The following is a 19,228-nucleotide window of genomic DNA, read 5'->3' as shown; positions in this document are numbered from 1 at the left end:
GTTTTTGAATGGTTTCAGGAGTCGATTGCACTCCCAGAATGGATTAAGTTTGAGAACCCAGAGACAGTCCCCAGATTTACAAATCGGTCCCCTTACAAAATCCTATGATTCCAACTCATTTCAATGAAGAGTCCCCAGATTCATTGGGGAAAAAATCTGGTAACCTTACTGCAGAAGCCCTAGCTGCCCCATTCTAACTCCCCACCCATGACTGATCCAGCAAATGCCTTTTTCTACCTGGGTGGGCCTTGAATACTTATACCAGGTGAGTGATATGTGCTGGAAGCCCCAAAAACTAGTTGCAAAACAGTGACCCCACAGAACAGCAGATGAAGGATTGACCACTCTTAGAATCCATCGAACTTACACAAAGGTCCTGGGGAAAAGGTGCATAAGTGAGTCTATGGCAAGATGGTGGTGTTGGTCACTGCGGTTTTCAGGACTCAACTAGGGATGGGCTGCAGCTCAGGAACAGAGCCTCTGCTTGGCATGCAGAAGGTTCCAGATTCAGTTCTCGGCATCTCCAAATAGGGCTTGGAAAAGCTCTGTCTGAAACCCTGCAAAGCCACAGTCAATCAGTGTAGACAGTACTAAACTGGACGGAACAATGGTCTGACCTGTTATAAGGCAGCTTTCTATGTTCCTGTGGAGGGGAGCCTCATTTACCAAACGTTTCTATGCTTAAAGTTTCCATTTTAAAATGTGTCTCCTTTATAACGGCAATAAATTTATAAACAAGGTTAAAACCTTTTTATTTGCTCAGGTGTTTGGGCCGCGGACATTTGGGTATGGTTTGATTGACATAATCACAGCTGGTTTTTGCCGTAGTTTTTATTATGATATTGTAGTTCTAAAAATGCCCTTTGTTCTATGGTTTATTTGTACTTTGCAATTAGCCACTCTGTGATGAGGATGCAGGAAGGAGATGATAGAAAAGCACTGAGACAAACAAACCAAGGCAATTATCTGCTTTGTGGCCACATAGCCACTAGATGACAGTAAAGCTGACCCATATTATATGATTTTATAAGGTTAACTGGAGTGGGTGTGGCAAACTGGTTGTGAGGTCGGGAAATGCATATAAAAGCTAAAGAAACACACATACACACACACACTATATCCAATGTTAATAATAATAATTTATACTCCACCCATCTGACTGGGTCATTACTCACAGCAGACCTAATGAAATTAATGGGATGATTAACTTGGGTCCGTTCATCTCAGTGGGATTACTCTGAGTGGAAATTGTTGGGTACAGCCTAATCATACAGTGAATTACAGCTGGACAGCTCCCCTGAAAATATAGACCCTTGGGTGGCCCTGTGGTCTAAACCGCTGGGTCTCTTGGGCTTGCCAGTCAGAAGGTCGATGGTTTGAATCCCTGTGATGGGGTGAGCTCCTGTTACTCAGTCCCAGCACCTGCCAATCTAGCAGTTCAAAAGTACGCCAAAAAGTGCAAGTAGATAAATAGGTACCGCTCCGGCAGGAAGGTAAACGGTGTTTCTGTGCACTGCTCTGGTTCACCAGAAGTGGCTTAATTGTGCTGGCCACATGACCCAGAAGCTGTATGCCAGCTCCCTCGGCCAATAAAGCGAGATGAGCGCCACAACCCCAGAGTCGGTCATGACTGGACCTAATGGTCAGGGGTCCCTTTACCTTTATTATATGTGGTGGCTATGTAAGATGATAAAAGACTTCTGGGAAATTATATATAATGAATTGGAAAAAAATGTTGAAAATAACTTTTCCTAAGAAACCATAAGCTTTTCTTTTAGGTATTATAGGACCAGAGATCCCGAAGTACCAGACAAAACTATTTATGTACAAGACCATGGCTGCACGGACTCTGTTAGCCCAGAAAGGGAAAGCTGGTACAACTCCAAACAAGGAAGAGTGGCAGACAAAATTGATGAACTAGGCAGAGATGACAGAAAGAATTAGTCACCAGGAAGAGTAGGTCTATAATAAAGAATGGGGAATGTTTATGATTTATTTGAAAAGCTATTGTAAACAATGACATACATTGGTAGGATTGACAGAAAACTTGTAGTAAAAAGATTGAACTATGGATTGACAAAGGATTTATAAAAATAGAGTTATGAAAGAGATGCAGAGGGGGAAATCATTACATTAAGATCCACAATTGGGGGGGGAGTCAAAAAGGATTATATGTTAAATACATAAACATATAATCCTTTTTGTTTAAATGAATATAATTCATTTGTTTATGTAAAATAGAAAATGCAAAAAAAATAATTATTATAAAATAGTAAAAACAAAATCACTCCCAGTTCCAGCTTCCATTGATTCCTGCTTGATGTTGCCATGTTCTGATACTGCTAGACACCGCAGTGGAAAATAACACATGGGCACCTGCACACTTTGGGAGGTCTGAGGTCTTCTTCCCTGTAAAGCCTTTGGTCTGCTTATGGCTTTTCATTAGCCACATGGGAAGGAAGGACTATTTAAGTGTGGTTCCCCTGGACCCTTTTGATGGAGGGAAATCAAGCAAAGTCCATCGCAAGGAAGAGCCCAACCAAGGCTCGAAGGAAGAGTCCAAAGAATTGTGGAGCGGCACGGACCATGGAAGAAGCAAGCTGGCAATCACCTCTTGCGGTCACAACAAGCATGGAAGTATGGAAAACGCCTTCATAATGAGCATCACAGAAAGCTTTGTTCACACAGCCCTTGAAGGCAATTACAATCACCAAGACAGGAGATCCTGCAGGGACAAAGGAAGGATAAGGCAGTCAGCACCAGAGGAATTCCAGCATCCCGTGATTAGGAAGAATTTGCTGCAGTCCACCTTATTCAGCAAGCCAAATTGATTTGCACCTATCCCAGTCAGCGAACCCTGAAAGCTTAATCGTGGCCGGTTGGAAAACTGAGGAGTCGGTTCCTTCTCCTCTCCCTGCAAGAAGGATCCTGTCTCTGCTACAAGAGGGGCAGGGTCAATTCCCTTTGTGTGGAGGCTGCTGAGGAGTCCTGTCTGTACATGCACCAGTTCCCCGCTCCCTGTGAAACTGGATGGGTAGTCTGTCAGCAGAGTCTGGCACTCTTTGGAGAACATGAGCAGTGCAGCTCTAGCACCTTCAAGTCCATCCTAGTGAGAGGCTGACCCAGAAGCGGCAGCAACCAACCCAGCGTGGACTTTAGCATCCTCAGGGTCTGTTACTCTGGGCTCCACATGCTTGGCTGCTCCTGCATTGCAGGGAGTTAGGCTAGGTGACCCCTTGGGCCCCTTTCAGCTCTATGATTCTATGAGTCCATTGGAAATTTTGCAATTCTCTAAAAGTAGTAATACAGGCCTCATCTAAGAAAAACACATCAACTTGTGGGTGGGGGGAGCACACTTTAAAAATACATTGTTTAATGAAATTTAAAAGTGTGTGCATTGAGATAAAATGTTATTGTGAGTGAAACATAATACAGTGGTGCCTCGCAAGACGAAATTAATCCGTTCCGTGAGGCTCTTCGTATAGCGTTTTTTTCGTCTTGCGAAGCAAGCCCATTGACAGCTTAGCGAATTAGCGCTATTAGCGGTTTAGCGGCTTTTAGCGATCAGCTGTTAAGTGGCTTATCAGCGGATCAGCTGATAAGCGGCTTAGTGGCTTAGGAAAAGGGGGGAGGGGAAAAACCCGCAGGAACTCGCAAGACATTTTCGTCTTGCGAAGCAAGCCCATAAAGAAATTCATTTTGCGAAGCGCCTCCAAAACGGAAAACCCTTTCGTCTAGCGGGTTTTCCGTCTTGCGAGGCATTCGTCTTGCGGGGCACCACTGTATGCATCCAATTATCACTATTTGCATTTTTAAAAAATAACAGACCAATGCGGAAACAGACAGCCTTAAGAATAAATACACGCAGAATGGAAATGGACCCAAAATGTAGACCCAAAATGGAAATGGACCCAATCCATCCCCCTGAAATAGCTCGTTAAGGACATTATGTCATCTCGCTTGGGGAAACTGGAGAGTGTCTAGTTTCTCTTAGAGTCCCAGCTATGCATGGTGACAGAAAAAGGTGCCACGTTTTAAAAGGACTCAATTTTGCCTGCAAATGAAGAACTGCAAGTTTACATGCAGTGCCCTCCTGATTTTTCCTGTGGCTTGAATTCAAGCATGGAAGATTCTTCCTTTTCAGCCACAGATTGAAGTTACTTCATGTCACATGATGTCAGGCAATATGACAGATGGGTGACTCCACCCACCCATCAAAGTGACCTGTTGAGGGGCTGACCATTTCTGGATCAAGACCTTCAGCCAAATCCAGTTCCCCAGCCCTGCCTTACAGGGGTGTGAGATGAACCCTTTTCAAGATTCTGGTTGAATGTGTGAGGATTCAATCTGTGGCCCCAACATTCCCATGTATGCCAGCCTAGCCTCTTCCTCTCCCAAGATTCACTGAGTTTGGCTTCTGTTTTTGCTTAGCATTGCCAAGTTTTGATTGTTCAATTCTGTAAAAAAGAGGCAGACAATTTGCGGCAAGGGGAGGGATTTGTTGTTGTTTTTTGAGAATTTTGGAAGAGAGCTTGGGAGGGATTTGGGGAAGGCACATGCCACACTAATAGCCTCATGTACACCTGATGTCCCTATGTATTTGACCAGAATAGCTCCATAAGACAGATCCTCACACACAACCTGGTAGATATGTTCTGTACCAAAGGAAATTTCTGGACTTGAGTGTGGTCTGGGTGAAAGGAGGTGGGAATGAGGAAGAGATGAATTACCAGCAAATATGGGGGATGGAACCTCTGCAAAGCCAGACACATCGGAACAATAGTGCTGGTCTCCCTCGCAGTTGGCAACCACTTCAGCAAAGCATCGATCTCTGTTGATAGCAAAGCACCCTTGACATTTCCTCCCGTTGGCTGTCATGTTTACATCTGGAACTGTGAAGGGGGTAAACAGAGAGATTCAGGCTAGAAGGAGAACAGGCAAAAGTGGCAAGGAGGGAAATTGCAGGCATCAAATGCTTGCTCAACCAGACTCCTTTCTCAGTCCCTTCCATGCTAGGAGAGATTACGTCCATGATCATTATGCTACCGTCTGCCTCATTTGCTTTGTTACTTGGGAATATCACAGCATTCATAGCAGGGATGGGGAACCTGTCTTCCTCAAGCTGTTGCTGTACTCCAGAAACAAGGCCACAAACCGTGTTTTACAGAGAAGAGTCCATGACTGCACAAGAGTGGCAATGACCTACCTATAGTCTCTGAGCTTAAACCTCTTCAGGGAACTGGTTGAATGTGAAAGGACTCAAACTGTGGTCCCAACATTCACAGGCATGATGGCCTAGACCACAAAAGTCTGAGGGAGATTATTATAGCAGGATAGTGAGCATTCTCCCTTCAGTCAGAATCCTATGTAGGGTTCCTACTTCCAAGGAAGTTTCTAAGAACGTTCAGTTGAATGGCATTTGAGCCCTCTTTAGACATTTGCACTGACTGTGTGGAGGTTGAGAGAGGACACACTGGAACAGTGCACATGGGGGTCCCTGCTGGAGGTGCTGGTGAGCTAGCTCTCTCCCAGACCCTAACACACTTGGAGTCCTCATATCATTATCAGAGGCAGGAATAGGGCTTCAGCCTTGTGGGAAACTGCTATTGCACTCATTAATGCGGTTAGAATTTGGGGTGCAGGTGGCGCTGTGGTCTAAACCACTGAGCCTCTTTGGGTTGCTGGTTGTAAGGTTGGCGGTTCGAATCCATGCAACAGGGTGAGCTCCCGTTGCTCTGTACCAGCTCCTGCCAACCTAGCGGTTCAAAAGCATTCGTGCTCAAGTAGATAAATAGGTACCACTGTGGTGGGAAAGTAAATGGGGCCACACACAAGAAGGCATTGGGGGCCATGTCATTGTGCATGCCACAGTCCCCATGCACATATGTATCCACCTAAATTCCTGAAGAGGACAATGGTCTCATCACATTGCCTTTCAGAATGCTGCTTTCAGAGATTTTAACGGCTGCTACTTATGATAACTTTGCATTGCACCTGTCTAATGCTCTGAATAAGGATGTAGTTGTCAATTTCAAATTATCTCTATTTCTTATTTTTCCAATCTTAATTTCAGTTCCCCACATGTCCACATCAGTTCTCAATTTATTTTAGCAATGCATAAACTTTTATTGAGCTAGCCAAACATCATGGCATCACTCAAAGAAAGGAAAACAAAAAGGGGGGAGGAATCAGCAGTTACTACATATGTAGTAGAACCACAATAGAATCCACCAAAATTCCTTGTTACACATTCTCAAATAAAATGTGCAAATTGTCTTTTTTTAAAAAAAGCTTTCATTTTAGTGCAGATTTCTGCTGATGTATTTTATCTCATAAAATATTGCACCACTTGGTTGAGGGGGAGACAGGACCTAAAAGTGCTTTACAAAAAGATAAAGCAATAAAATCGGGGGGGGGGGGATACAACCCTACTTTAAAACAAACTAAAGCAGATTAAAACTACCTCAATTATCTAAGCATCTGAGTAGATGCCGCTGTTTTCAGCAGGCACTGTCAGGAATACAGTGAGTTTGCCTGCTTGATCTCAAGATAGAGCTATGCAGCTTATTACAACTAGAATGCAGGAGTTTATGTGCAAATATACAGTAGCAAGTGCCCTTTGTCCTCAGATACGATACGATATGATAATCTTTATTTTCTGGGTTTCAGGATGAACTACCAGGGGCATATGCAGAGAGAATAAAATAGCATAAAAAATTAATTCCCACCTCAAAGCATTAGCTGGCACCCCTCCTAAGTACAGAGAGGAGTTGGAGGGTAACAAATGATGCAGTTTAAGGTGATATGATACACAGTTTGGACAACATAAGGGTATATAAATGCATAAAATACATGGTGGAGCAGCCTTATTGCAGCCATTCCCCTTGCAACAGGAAACCTTGGTGAACACTGTTTCTCCTTCAGCAAATTTAATGGCTGTGAGGTCTTCATAGCAGCTAGTGGATTGCTTGCAGGTTTTCAGAACGTATTGTTGTCCTGCAAGGATTTGAGAGAGAGAGAGAGAGAGAGAGAGAGAGAGAGAGAGAGAGAGAGAATTTTAAATCGAAAGGGAGGACATGATGTGGACAGGCTCTGATCAGTGGTGTAGAGGTAAATGTTTAAGTGCAGGAGCTCATAATGCTGAAAGCAGGCATCTGTGTTGTTCTAATATATCTTTATATATTATATATTGGGGAGGGGGGCACTGAGCTTTGGTTCAAATCTAGGCACTTTGTGAATAGGCTGCCTTGGCTAAAGGTGCTCCATAGATTGCCTGCTTTGACTCATCTATCTGAATCCACTTCATTTTGCCTTTCCCAATTTACACACACTCATGGTCACTCCTGCAGAGAAGATAGTGCCTGTCAAATTATAGGCAAATAAGTCTGGAGACATTTGTGCTGCACACCTTTCCTTTCCTTTCCCTTCCTTTCCTTTCCTTTCCTATTTTAAAAGGGATTATATCTTTTTTCTTTCTGTGAAGAACTGGATGGAATTTGCAGGCAAAGCCTGCCCTTTCCAAGGGCACGAATCCTAGCAAATTTTGGAAGGATAGCTGCAGTAGTTTCCCCCCCGAAGGGCCGCTGTTATAGCTTTGGGATCTGCTCAATCATCTCCCACTTTTACTATTGGGAAGTAAAAACGGCTATAACTTTCCTGCATTTGATAGAAGCGGATGAAATATGCTGGCATCATAGTCCTTTCTGAAGGGAAAAAGCCTGCCCAAAGTACAGGAAAATAAGTTCAGGGGCCTTTGTTCTGGACACTTCTAAAAAAATAATAATAATTAAGGAGCCATATCTAACTCAGGTGTCGTTTCAAAGGGCCACCACACTGAATGCCCAATTCTTATATTCTGCAGAACAGACCTTCTGATAAGACAGTATCTGTAGGAGGCCTTCTTCTGCAGAGTGCAATGTTGCATTGGGTATATTATAGATGAGACTATCTTTAAGGTATCTTAGTCCCAAGCTGTGAGCTAAGAACCCTTTAACATCACAGCTGCAGAATTAGGGCCAGTGGTCACTGAACCCTGTCAGTGGTTGTTGATCTCTTGCACATACCTCTAATGTTGTATGATTGAACAATGGCACAACTGTCAAAAATAGATGAACATTTCTTCAAAGTTCCAGTGCAATCCAGTTCAATGCCATTACAAATCCAGCACTCCAGAGACAGCCCTAAAAGCAGGAAAGGAAGAAGAATCATCAAGATTGTGTTCTGAGTCTGGTGGCCCCACCCGACGAGTTCCACCCAAACCATCCCCGACCGCAGCCAGTTTTGGTTCAGGGGGAGCCTGAGTACGAGGTGGAACGCATTCTGGACTCCCGATACCGCAGGGGAAAGCTACAGTATCTCATGGACTGGAAGGGGTATGGACTGGAGGACCGTTCCTGGGAACCAGCAGCCAATGTCCACGCGCCTGCCTGCCTCCGAGATTTCCATGCGGCGTACCCCAGCAAGCCAGGTCCAGACCCTCGATTGAGGGGGGGGCTGGGAGGGGGGATGGTGTGATGGCCTGGGAATCCGATTCAGAGGCTGAACCGGAGGAATCCTAGCCTGCACAAGAGTCCCTGCCTCCAGGGCCGGCTGAACTGGGGCAGGGCCTTGATTCTGAAGTGCCTGCACCTGTGCTGGATCCTCAGGAGCAGGCACCAGGTGAATCCACTCTGGCTCCAGAGGTGGTTGAGGACTCAGTACCTACAGGTGAGTCTCCCCCTGGGCCCAGTAACCCTTCAGCCTCTCCTGAACTGCAGAGGCTCAGGGCAGAGAGGCGAAGGGAACTGGTTTCTCCCAGGAGGAGTGCTCGCCTTAAGGCCAGGAGAGGCGGGTCTCCTGGGGGCCGGGGCCGCCCCGGCCTCAGAGAAGAAAAAGCCAGTCAGCCCGGTCCCAGGTTGCGGGAGCAGTGTCTTTGTTGAGTACCTGTTCCTGCCCGGACCCAGACCTGACCCTCCAGTGTTCCTGTCCCCGCCCGGCTTCCTGCTTAGGACCTCGTCCCACTCCTTGTGAACTGTTTCCAGGCTAGTGACCCAGGACCGGACTTTGACTACGCCAACGGTAACCTTCCACCTGGGACCAGCACAGTTTGTTTGTTACATTTTCTAAGGTTAATATTTGAATTGGCAAGTACTTAACCACATAGCATCATTACATTATTTATATTTTAATAGGAAGCTGCTTCCAAGTCCAGGTGAGCAATAGCTCCTAAAAGTGCAGGCACAGTCAGGTGCCAGACACTGAAGTGCCAGACTAAAGAACCAGGTCTCTCTGGGATTGAGGGAAGCTCCTCCTCATGAGTAGATCAAACGCCACAGTAGATGTGGGCCTTTGGTTTGGTCAATTGGGCCACCAAGATTATCAAGGTTCTAGAAATCAAGCCTTAGGATAAGCGGTTGAAAGAGCTGGGTATGTTTAGCCTGGAAAATAGGAGACTGAGAGGAGATATGATAACCATCTCCAAATATCTCAAGGGCTATCACATGGAGGATGGAACAGGCTTGTTTTCTGCTACTCCGGAGGGTAGGTCTCAAACCAATGGCTTCAAGTTACAAGAAAGGAAATTCTAACTAAACATTCTAACTAAAGAAAAACTTTCTGATGGTAAGAGCTGTTCAGCAGTGGAACAGACTCCTACGAGAAGTGGTGGACTCTCCTTCCTTGGGGGTTTTTAAGCAGAGGCTGGATGCCCATCTGTCATGGATGCTTTAGCTGAGATTCCTGCATTGCGGGAGGTTGGACGATGACCCTTGAGGTCCCTTGCAACTCTAGAATTCTGTACTTCTATGATTGGCCGGTTTGTTGTAAGTTGCTTCGGACAAGAGAAAGTGGCTAGAAATTAATAACAATCATCATCCAGATTGTCTGCTGCCATCTGCTGCCACTTAGTTGCTTTGCTCTGTCTGGGTGGGGCTCAGATGGCTCATGTCCAAAGAACTCCAGTTGCTGGAGTGTTGGAACAATATATTTGCACAAATTGCCGGACATGTGACTGAGCTTTCCTGTGTTTTGACCTTGGGCTTGTTGTAACCGAAGCAAGACCACTTCCGCCTACATTGTAACTGATGAATGCCAGACAGCTGCCATTCTGATATATCATAATCATTTATTCTTATTGTAATCAGTAAGCTAGATTCTACATATTATCATACACTCCGTCCTCCATCCAGAGAAGAAGTGAATTTGGGCCAATGAGCCATGGCCGATTTAGGGCGACATAGGCAGCTCCCCATGGACGTGGGTGGTGCTATGGTCTAAACCACTGAGCCTCTTAGGCTTGCCAATCAGAAGGTTGGCAGTTTGAATCCCCACGACGGGGTGAGCTACTGTTGCTCTGTCCTAGCTCCTGCCAACCTAGCAGTTTGAAAGCATACCAATGCGACTAGATAAACAGGTACTGCTGCAGAGGGAAGGTAAATGACCTTTCCATACACTCTGGCACTTGTCAGTGTCTCGTGGCATCAGAAGCTGTTTAGTCATGCTGGCCACATGACCCAGAAAGCTGTCTGAGGACAAATGCCGGCTTCCTTGGCCTGAAGTGAAATGAGCACTGCAGCCCCAGAGTAATTTGCGATTGGACTTAACCGTCAGGAGTCCCTTTACCTTTAGGCAGTTCCCCTACACACAGTGCCGAGTAGAGGGGGCACAAAATTGAGTAGATAAATAGGTAGCACTGCAGTGGGAAGGTAAATGGTGTTTCCATGTGCTGCTCTGGTTTCGGTGTTCCATTGTGCCAGACATGGCTTAGTCATGCTCGCCAAATGACCCGGAAAAAAATGTCTGCGTACAAACGCCGGCTCCCTCAGTCTGTAAAGCAAGATGAGCACCGCAACCCCAGAGTCGTCCACAACTGGACTTAACTATCAGGAATCCCTTTACCTTTAGGCAGTTCCCCTACACATGGTGCTGAACGGAGGGGGCACAAAATTGAGAAGATCCATAACTGAGAAGATTCATTTGAGGGCACCAAACGTTGCCCTGACAGACACTGTTTTGATATATCATAACCAATTATTCTTATTGTAGTCATGCTGAAATGCAATCTTAAGAGAGGAACATAAAAAGAGCAGGCTGCAATAAAAGGCGTAAAGGAAAGTTTTAGAAGCATGCTAAGGCATGGCCTTTAAACAGGAAAATGCCTAGCTAGCTGAGGTATGGAAAGATCTGTCTTCGCAGTTAAGCTGGCAGTAAGACTGTATCACTGGGTGCCTTGCATGTCTATATGACTATAAAAATGGTGCGTAAACAGAGATCAGGGTTCCAGCCTCTGATCTCTTTCCTTATTGCTTGCTGTAACTTTTCCTGCTCAAGCAAGAAATAAAACTTTGCTTTTGGAAAATTCTCAGGCATCACACCTCATTGCTAGTGAGTAAAGGACTCAACTGTGCAATTAACATTACGTGGGGTTTCCCCACATCAGAATATTTCTGGACCTTGCCTTTTGTGTTGTTCCTGTGTTTTGAGTTTGGACCATGACCAGAACTTGATTTCTTTGATTGCCCCTCTGTGTGAATTTGGGACTGCTGAATTTGGTGTCACTTGCAGTAGGACAGCACCCAAATTTTATATGGTGGGTTCTTGAGATGAGCAGGGGGGTGTTTTGTCAGTGCCAGGGTACAATCTGATGGAGCTTTGAAACAAGATGGTGGAGTACACCTTTCAAAACTTCACTAATTCTAACTGATAACTTGAAAACTGCACTGATCTGGGTTTCCTGAGCAATGCTGTGTAAGAGATTGCTAGTACTTTATAAAATTATAAGCTCTGAGTGTGTCAAGCAAGCTAATTGACACTTGTCCCTTTTTCAGGGTTTTATTTTTTCCAAAGTTGCACTCAAAATTACATAGCTCCTATTAGAGGGAGTGATGGTGATGTATAGAACCATGCCTAGTTGTTCACCTTGTTACCCACAAACTATCATTTCCAATTATTCGCATTCATAAAAATGTCATTTAGCACAATTAGCTTTTTAAAAGTTAAATTTTGCAAGCTGCCCTGTTTTATATTACATTTCAGAGCCCTGGTTTAATAATGTAAGGGTTCTGCTTTGCTTACCTTTACGCGCCAAGAATAGTAGCACTCCCATATTGAACCAGCACAGGGTGAGATAATGCATCAATGGAGAGGTTTTCTGGGCTGTTGGTAATTTTGCAGAAGAGATAATTTGGTCTGATACAGCTTGTTATACAGTGCTGCAGGAATGCCGCCACCCACCCTCAAAAAACAAGCAACAAGAAGAAGAAAAAGGTAAAGCATGTAATAGATAAATCAGTTTGATTGAATTTCTGCTTTAGATTTGATGTAGGATTGGAAAGCGGGGGGTTTGGTAAGATGCAGGATGATGTGGAGTTGCTGGTGGGGAGGTTTTGACACCATGGACTTAACTTCTTGGCACCAATATCACTGACACTTACCCAGACAGTGTGGTTGCGTGCCAAGCTCTGTGCCCAGCAGTTCCCAAGTGATTAATAAACGCATGGACACGAGTATTTAGGTTTATGGGATAAAATAGGCCACAACTTTATTGGTTACAGAAGTGAGCAGTTCGGCTTAGGCATTAGGTGAAGCCAGGCTATATCTCAACTCCTGTCCATTATCAGGGAGTCCAACTAAAGGTAAACCAACAATAGGGGGAGCCCTTGACTTATATCATAGGGCTAGCCCACATCCATGCATCAAACAGAATCCACACAGCCCTCAGATCCCTTTAACAGGCTAACCATATTGCAGAGGGGCAGGTGGAGGGTTCAACCTCCCCTCCATTAAATGAAGGCTTAACCTCACCAAGTTGTTACCATTGTTACAAGGTAGGTGAAAAACAAATGGCTGGAGCCTATTCACCAAGTGGAAAAATTCCTACCCAGACCCAACAATATGGCGGCCAACATTTGTCCATAGCAAGGTTTTGTCATACCAACGCATAAAAAGAGGGTGGGTGGGTTGGAAAATCTGGCGAGGATGCGAAAGAGGGGATCTCCCCCAGCCACACTGCAGTTTAAATCTCCCACAGCAATGATCGGCTAATGGGGCCACTAGGTGTGACGTAGCCGGGGGTCAGTGCAAGGGTGGTGTCAACTTCCTGCCCCCAAGCTGGATCGCTGCCAGGAACCAGATGCCTGGCCGCAACATGGCCCACTGTGAAAGGTGAGCGGACATTCAGGGCATTGCAGCAGCAAGGTGTGGTTGCAGCGGGCATACTAAAAGGAGTACTGGATTGGCTGTGCCAGTGTAGCCATGCCATCCCAACCTCATCACTGCTGTGCCCTCTGCACCATCCAGGTTCATGGCACCAGCCCTTCCTGACAATGACCTAAATCAGAACGCAAACGAAAGTTTTGCATACATCTTTGCTGCAAGATCAAGAACTGGTTTGTTTTTTACCATGCCCAAGTTGACAATGTCTAACACCTTCTTTCTCCAGGGCTGGGAGTTGGAAGGCCTGGTATGGCAGCAGTATTTAGGTGAGGGATCAGGCTGAGGCTACACAAAATAATTCCCCCTCACCTAGCTCTGAAGTAGTGCTGCATGGAGCATAGCTGTCAACTTTCCCCCTTTTTTTAAGGGAAATCCTATTCAGAATAAGGGAATTTCCCTTTTAAAAAGGGAAACCTTGACAGCTATGACATGGAGCTAGGGCAGAGAGCAAATGGAGACAGAAGTTGCAGAAGCCCTCATCAATGCCTGCTTCAGTCCCTGCCTGCTATGTAGGGTTGCCATGTGTCCTCTTTTTCCAGGGCACATCCTCTTTTTCTGGGGTAAATTTTCTGTGTGGGTAAATCTTTAAATTTTTCCAAAATGTCTCAGGCTATACTTTCTGGGTGAGACGTGGCTGAAGACTTGCTTTCCTCTTCTCTGGGAGCAGCTCTGAAATGGATAAAAAAGCTTTACAGAGGATAATTAAAATTGCCCAGAATGTTATTGGGCTCCAACTACCAACCCTGGATGAGATCTTCACGTCTCGCAGCTTCAAGAAGTCACACAATATCCTGAGAGATCCCACCCATCCTGCTCACAACTTCTTTGAACTGTTGCCTTCGGGCAGAAGATATAGGACAATGAAAACACGAACCACACGCCTTCTGAATAGTTTCTATCCAAGAGCTCTGATTGCACTAAATAATGATCTCAGGGCCAGTTGCAAGAAATAGCAAGCAGGGAGTGGGAAGGAATGAGATAGGTTTTAGGTTATGTTATGCCTTTAATAGGTTATGTTATATTCTGGATTATGTTATGTTTTATAGATTATGTCTGAATAGGGTGAGAGTGTTGGAGATACGTGCAAATGTGTATGTGAACCCGGTCTTTGGGTGTTTGATTTTCGTTGTTGTGTATACTGTGTATATACGGACAATGACAATAAATTTATCTTATCTTATCTTATCTTCACCTGCCCCCCTCAGCAATATATCACAGCTTCTATAGCCTACATATAGTAGGGGTATTTAAAATGAGAGTCGTCATAAGGTAAAGGGACCCCTGACCATTAGGTCCAGTCGTGACCGACTCCGGGGTTGCGGCGCTCATCTCGCTTTATTGGTCGAGGGAGCCGGCGTACAGCTTCTGGGTCATGTGGCCAGCATGACTAAGCCGCTTCTGGCAAACCAGAGCAGCACACGGAAACACCGTTTACCTTCCCGCCGGAGCGGTACCTATTTATCTACTTGCACTTTGACGTGCTTTCGAACTGCTAGGTTGGCAAAAGCAGGGACCAAGCAACGGAAGCTCACCCCATCGCGGGGATTCGAACCACCGACCTTCTGATCGGCAAGTCCTAGGCTCTGTGGTTTAACCCACAGCGTCGCCCGCGTCCCTGAGAGTCGTCATAGCGTCCTCTTTTTTGCTCTTCAAAATACGACAACTCTATATAGTGGCTGCCAGCTCCAGGTGAAGCCCCAGCTTTGAAAGGTGCCAGCTGTATGGGGCTCCTACTCTGAGGCCCTCTTTGGAGGAGTCCAACAGATCAGCTTGGTGGTATAGACAGTTAAGCTTACGTTGCTGGTGGGTGTTCTAGGCTCTGCCGTCCTGACCGTGTAACCAATGCCATTCACAATGTGGATGTCAGAAATGTAGGGAATGATAAATGGCAAGTAGCAACCTCCATAGAGGATGTGTCATTCCTCTTCTTTGGGAATTATCGAACGCTTCAGTTCCACAGGCACCATGCGCTTAAGTGAAATTGCAAATAATTAGAAAGCCTATTGAAAAGGCCTGAAAACACCTTGTTCCACTTCCTGCCCGTTTTTGTGATGTTTTTGGGTCACTTCCCAGGTGGGCGTGATGCATACATGCACATTCAAGCACATATGAGATACACCTAAAATGGTTGTTGCCTGTATTCATTTACAAAGTCCAGCACAACGTAGGTCAAAGGTACCTTAGGGACCTCCAGAACCTCTATTTCCCTTCCATAAGCAACAAACAAACAAACAAGCAAACACATTTCTCATAAAATGAAATCAGAAAGTCTTAGAAAGCACTACCTGCCTTTTCTTTACTTATCAGCAAATCAGTCCATATCCACTGTGCCCTAGAAGGCTGCAGCAATCGATATATGAACCTGAATCCTGACTGCAAAAGACCTGTTGGCGCCATAGCAACATCATCTCTATGACAACACAGTGTGAAGGTTAAGCAGGCTTCTTAGGCCTTTGGCAGTTTTGCGGGAGAGATGGTCAGGCAGTCACATGACTGTTGGAATTCCCTCTTCCTCCACAACTGTCAAAATAAGGGTTGGAAACCTTACCTGTCCCCCAGTGAGGGCCATATTCCCTCAGGAATAATCTGTCAGGGGCCGCACTCCAGCAATGACCAGGGCTTACAACGACCAGCGCCAGAGCCCAAAAATGATGATGTTGTTGCTACATTTCTTTATATCCTGTCTTTTTCCCTGAACCAGGACTCAAGGCAGCTCGCAACAAATAAAACATGGGTTTGGGGATTTATCTGAAGTAAAATCAATTTGTTGTTACAAGCAACCCTATATCAGGAAGATGTTAATACTTTATGCTTTATGATGTTTTTATATATGTTGGAAGCTGCTTAGAGTGGCTGGGGCAACCCAGCCAGATGAGTGGGACAGAATTATTATTATTATTATTATTATTATTATTATTATTATTATTATTATTATTTAATTAAGTAGTAGGTGGACATAGCAGACAACACAGAGATTTCTCCAAGTACTTCTATATAAGTAAGCTGGAACTGAACTGAACTGAACAGCTCAGCCGGCCTGCTTTTATAGGCCGCTGGCTGTCAACATTGTAACAACAGCAGCCCAGGGTTTCCTGCCTAAATTAACTTACTTGGGCCTGAGAGAAAGCTATATACACAATGCCCCCTGGTGTCCAGGGTGAGAACTTCAATACATAACATTATTATTATTATTATTATTATTATTATTATTATTATTATTATTAATCCAGACACTTCCTGTAGTCTTGTTATGTTGTCTTCTTTGTTGAGGTTTATAAACAGAGGCTGGATGGCCATCTGTCAGGGATTCTTTCGCTATGATTCCTGCATTGTAGGGGGTTGGACTAGATGACCCCCGGGGTCCCTCCCAGCTATACAGTTCTATGATTCTATTACTCCTGGACCTCTTAAAAAGTACCCACCACGTGCACTCCCATTGGAACAAGTTGTTTCTGATGGATTTTAAATGCAGTCGTGCTGTTTGCACTAATTTTCTAGGCAGGAAATGGATTTGATTTTTCACCCCAATTAAAAAATGTTGAATTAACGTTTGAACATTTTAATGTGTTTGTTCCCTGCAGCTTGAACTCTCTGCCTGCACCCAATGCTGACTAGAAAAACAGAGTAACAGTATTCTAAATGAAGTTGCTCATGGGAGCTTCCACCTTTAATCTGGGTTGGTACGCAGACCAGATATAGATCTTGCTGAGAACTAGATTTTACCTGCCCTAATAAAAACTGCTACCCACACTACCTTTGTACTAGATCCATGTGGGCTCTTTCAGGCTGTATCCAGATTGGCATGGCAATTACAAGCGTTAGTCGAGAAGACTCAGAATAGGGAAATGGCCACTGTTAGTTCTAATCTTTCTCAGAATCACCATTCCGCTCAAAAATCCCTCCCTATGAGACCCTAGATCAGGCATGCAAAACCTTTTCCAGTCCCAGGATCTTATTTTCTTCTGGGCAACCTTCTCGCAAATGCCAGTTTGTGGGTGTATCCAGAGACAAAAGTGGTCAAAACAATGGATGTGGATTTTATCTTCCTACAGTAGGCTAGTTTCTACATATTATCCTACACTCTGCCCTCCAGCCTGGGAAGAGGTGAAGTTGGGCCAATGAGAGTATGGCCAATGTGATTTGGGGCGATGTAGGCAGTTCCTCTACACACTGTGCTGAGTGGAGTGGGCCCAAAATTGAGAAGATCCATAACTGAGAAGATCCATTTGGGGGCACCAAATGTTGGCTTCACACAAAGCATACCTTCCACCATCCCACTGATCAAAATCGGGACGCTTGGGGGTTTTTTTGATCCTGAGCTCTTATGGGAGCCAGCTGATTCCCACAAGAGTGCAAGACCAAGAAATGAGTGACTTTTGGTCCAGTGCTCTGGTGCAAGCCAATGGGCTCGCATCAGAGTGCCAGACCAAAAAAATGGAAATTCTGGGATCCAATCAGAAGCTGAGACGGCTTTTGTAATTCCAGGATGTCCCACTTAAATCAGGATGACAGAGCAGTATGCAAAAGATTACCAAAGTCCACCCATGGTATGGCCTGGGGAGATTTCTGAGGACCAGACTGGAAGGCCTTATGGGGCCTCATTTGGCCCCACAGACCTGAGGTTCCTCACCCTAGCCCTAGACCCTCTGGGAGGCCCTGTTTCTTTAATTAGTTGTTTCACAGTGCTGAGAAAACCCTAGAATTATGCGAAAGCTGCCATATGTACAGACATTATTGGGATTGACTTCAAGGGACAATTACTGAAATGTGGCGCTTTGTCCTGGATCTTTGGCAAATTGTGGGTTTTGGCATTTTTGAAAGGGGGAAAAAAAGCTCTGTAAATCAATTGTGGGGAAACTTTGACCCTACAGATGTTCTTGAACTGCAACTCCCATCGGCCCCTGCAAGTTGTAGTTCAGCAGCAACTGGGGAGCCAAGGGTTCTTCACACATGCAGTAAAGGAAAGCCTCTTGATAGAGTTGCCCACAGGTTTGATTGAAAAGGAAAACTTTAGTGTGTCAGGCATATTATGAAACGTATTCCAAAAATTAAATAAATGTGTTTTTCATAGTTCAAGGATTTAGAATAGTCAACAAGTTTATAGAGTAAAAACTAAGGTCAAGGAGTGTAAGGGTGGTTTTGTAACAGTGCAAGCTGGTATAGGAAAATGTCAACACATGACTGGTAGGGATCCTAGGATAAACGTCCTATAAAAGGTCCCATGTTAGTCTGTGCAGGAACTCTCCTCTCACTCTCGTATCTTTTTAATCCTCCGGCTCTCCTACCATCAGAGACCATTCACACACAGCTTTAGGCTCTGGTGAGAAGTTGCCTACTAATTGGCTTGATCTACCAGTCTAGTAAGGTTTTTTGCTATGATGGGATATGTTAATATTTACAAAGTTGTTCGATTATTAGACTATGGAGATGTATGTTTGAAGTATGATGGAGCCAAACCAATGATTTTTAAAATGGTGAAGAAAGCAATGGAAAAGCATTCTGTGTATGTCATCTTAGGGCTGATTAGTATAGGATTCCAGATCTCACTGGGGGCCTTTTAAAAGCCCTTTCTGATGTCTTTTTGAAATCTTACTGTAGGGGAGAAAAAGAAATTAAATACTTTGGGGAATCTTTAGGAACACTTGGCCCACCCTGGAACTATCCCTGAATTAATCTGGGAATTGGGCTAATATTGAAGGGTTTTTAAATATATTAAAAAATCCCAATTAAACATATGGTTGGGATGGGGGCAGGGAAAGGAGGAGAAACTATGCCTCCAAGAGTAGGAGGGTTCAATCCTGTAGGAGGTGGTTTCTTCAATGCCTTCCCTATGAGGAACATGCTGGTTAAGGAAATCTGTGCCACCTTGACAGCCCTGGGCAACCTGATCTGGGACTGTCTTGTCCTGACATGGCCCAAAGCTGGATCTTCCGAAACAGCCTGATTTGGTTTGGGCACAAGTTAATTTAAGCACATTATTTTAAGCATTTTAAACATAGGGCAATAAAGGGCACATGCCAATTTTATTGTAGCATTG

The 19,228-nt window shown here is 44.7% G+C and overlaps 1 protein-coding gene across 4 annotated transcripts; it reads right to left on the bottom strand.

The window, feature by feature from the left end:
- Nucleotides 1-1,972: 1,972 nt before the first annotated feature.
- On the bottom strand, nucleotides 1,973-15,604 carry LOC309376608 (phospholipase A2 inhibitor NAI-like). 4 transcript variants are annotated; one of them, XM_081923064.1, is made up of 6 exons: nucleotides 15,477-15,604; nucleotides 12,052-12,132; nucleotides 8,064-8,180; nucleotides 6,853-6,996; nucleotides 4,731-4,892; nucleotides 1,973-2,725 (listed from the first exon to the last, which is right to left on the bottom strand). In XM_081923064.1, the coding sequence occupies exons 1-6, from the start codon at nucleotides 15,586-15,588 to the stop codon at nucleotides 2,508-2,510; spliced, it is 834 nt and encodes a 277-aa protein (XP_081779190.1). In that variant the 5' UTR covers nucleotides 15,589-15,604; the 3' UTR covers nucleotides 1,973-2,507. The 4 variants fall into 4 exon arrangements, with proteins under 4 accessions (XP_081779190.1, XP_081779192.1, XP_081779191.1 ...); XM_081923066.1 differs by having other exon boundaries at nucleotides 12,052-12,127; nucleotides 15,474-15,603; XM_081923065.1 differs by having other exon boundaries at nucleotides 12,052-12,211; nucleotides 15,477-15,554.
- Nucleotides 15,605-19,228: the final 3,624 nt, after the last annotated feature.

Source organism: Podarcis melisellensis (assembly GCF_964234715.1).
Source record: "Podarcis melisellensis genome assembly, chromosome: 8".
NCBI lineage: Eukaryota > Metazoa > Chordata > Lepidosauria > Squamata > Lacertidae > Podarcis > Podarcis melisellensis.
Note: the sequence above shows the minus strand (reverse complement) of the source record. Positions and strands in the feature narration are given on the sequence as shown.

What these genes read in the sequence shown, in the direction of transcription:
- LOC309376608 (XM_081923064.1), bottom strand. Translation starts at nt 15,588, where the DNA reads ATGGCGCCAACAGGTCTTTTGCAGTCAGGATTCAGGTTCATATATCGA. An exon ending in TCAATCATACAACATTAGAG is followed by an intron (nt 6,997 to 8,063) that starts GTATGTGCAAGA and finishes AAATCCTTGCAG; the next exon opens with GACAACAATACGTTCTGAAA. An exon ending in TCCATCCCCCATATTTGCTG is followed by an intron (nt 2,726 to 4,730) that starts GTAATTCATCTC and finishes TTGTCCCTGCAG; the next exon opens with GATCTCCTGTCTTGGTGATT.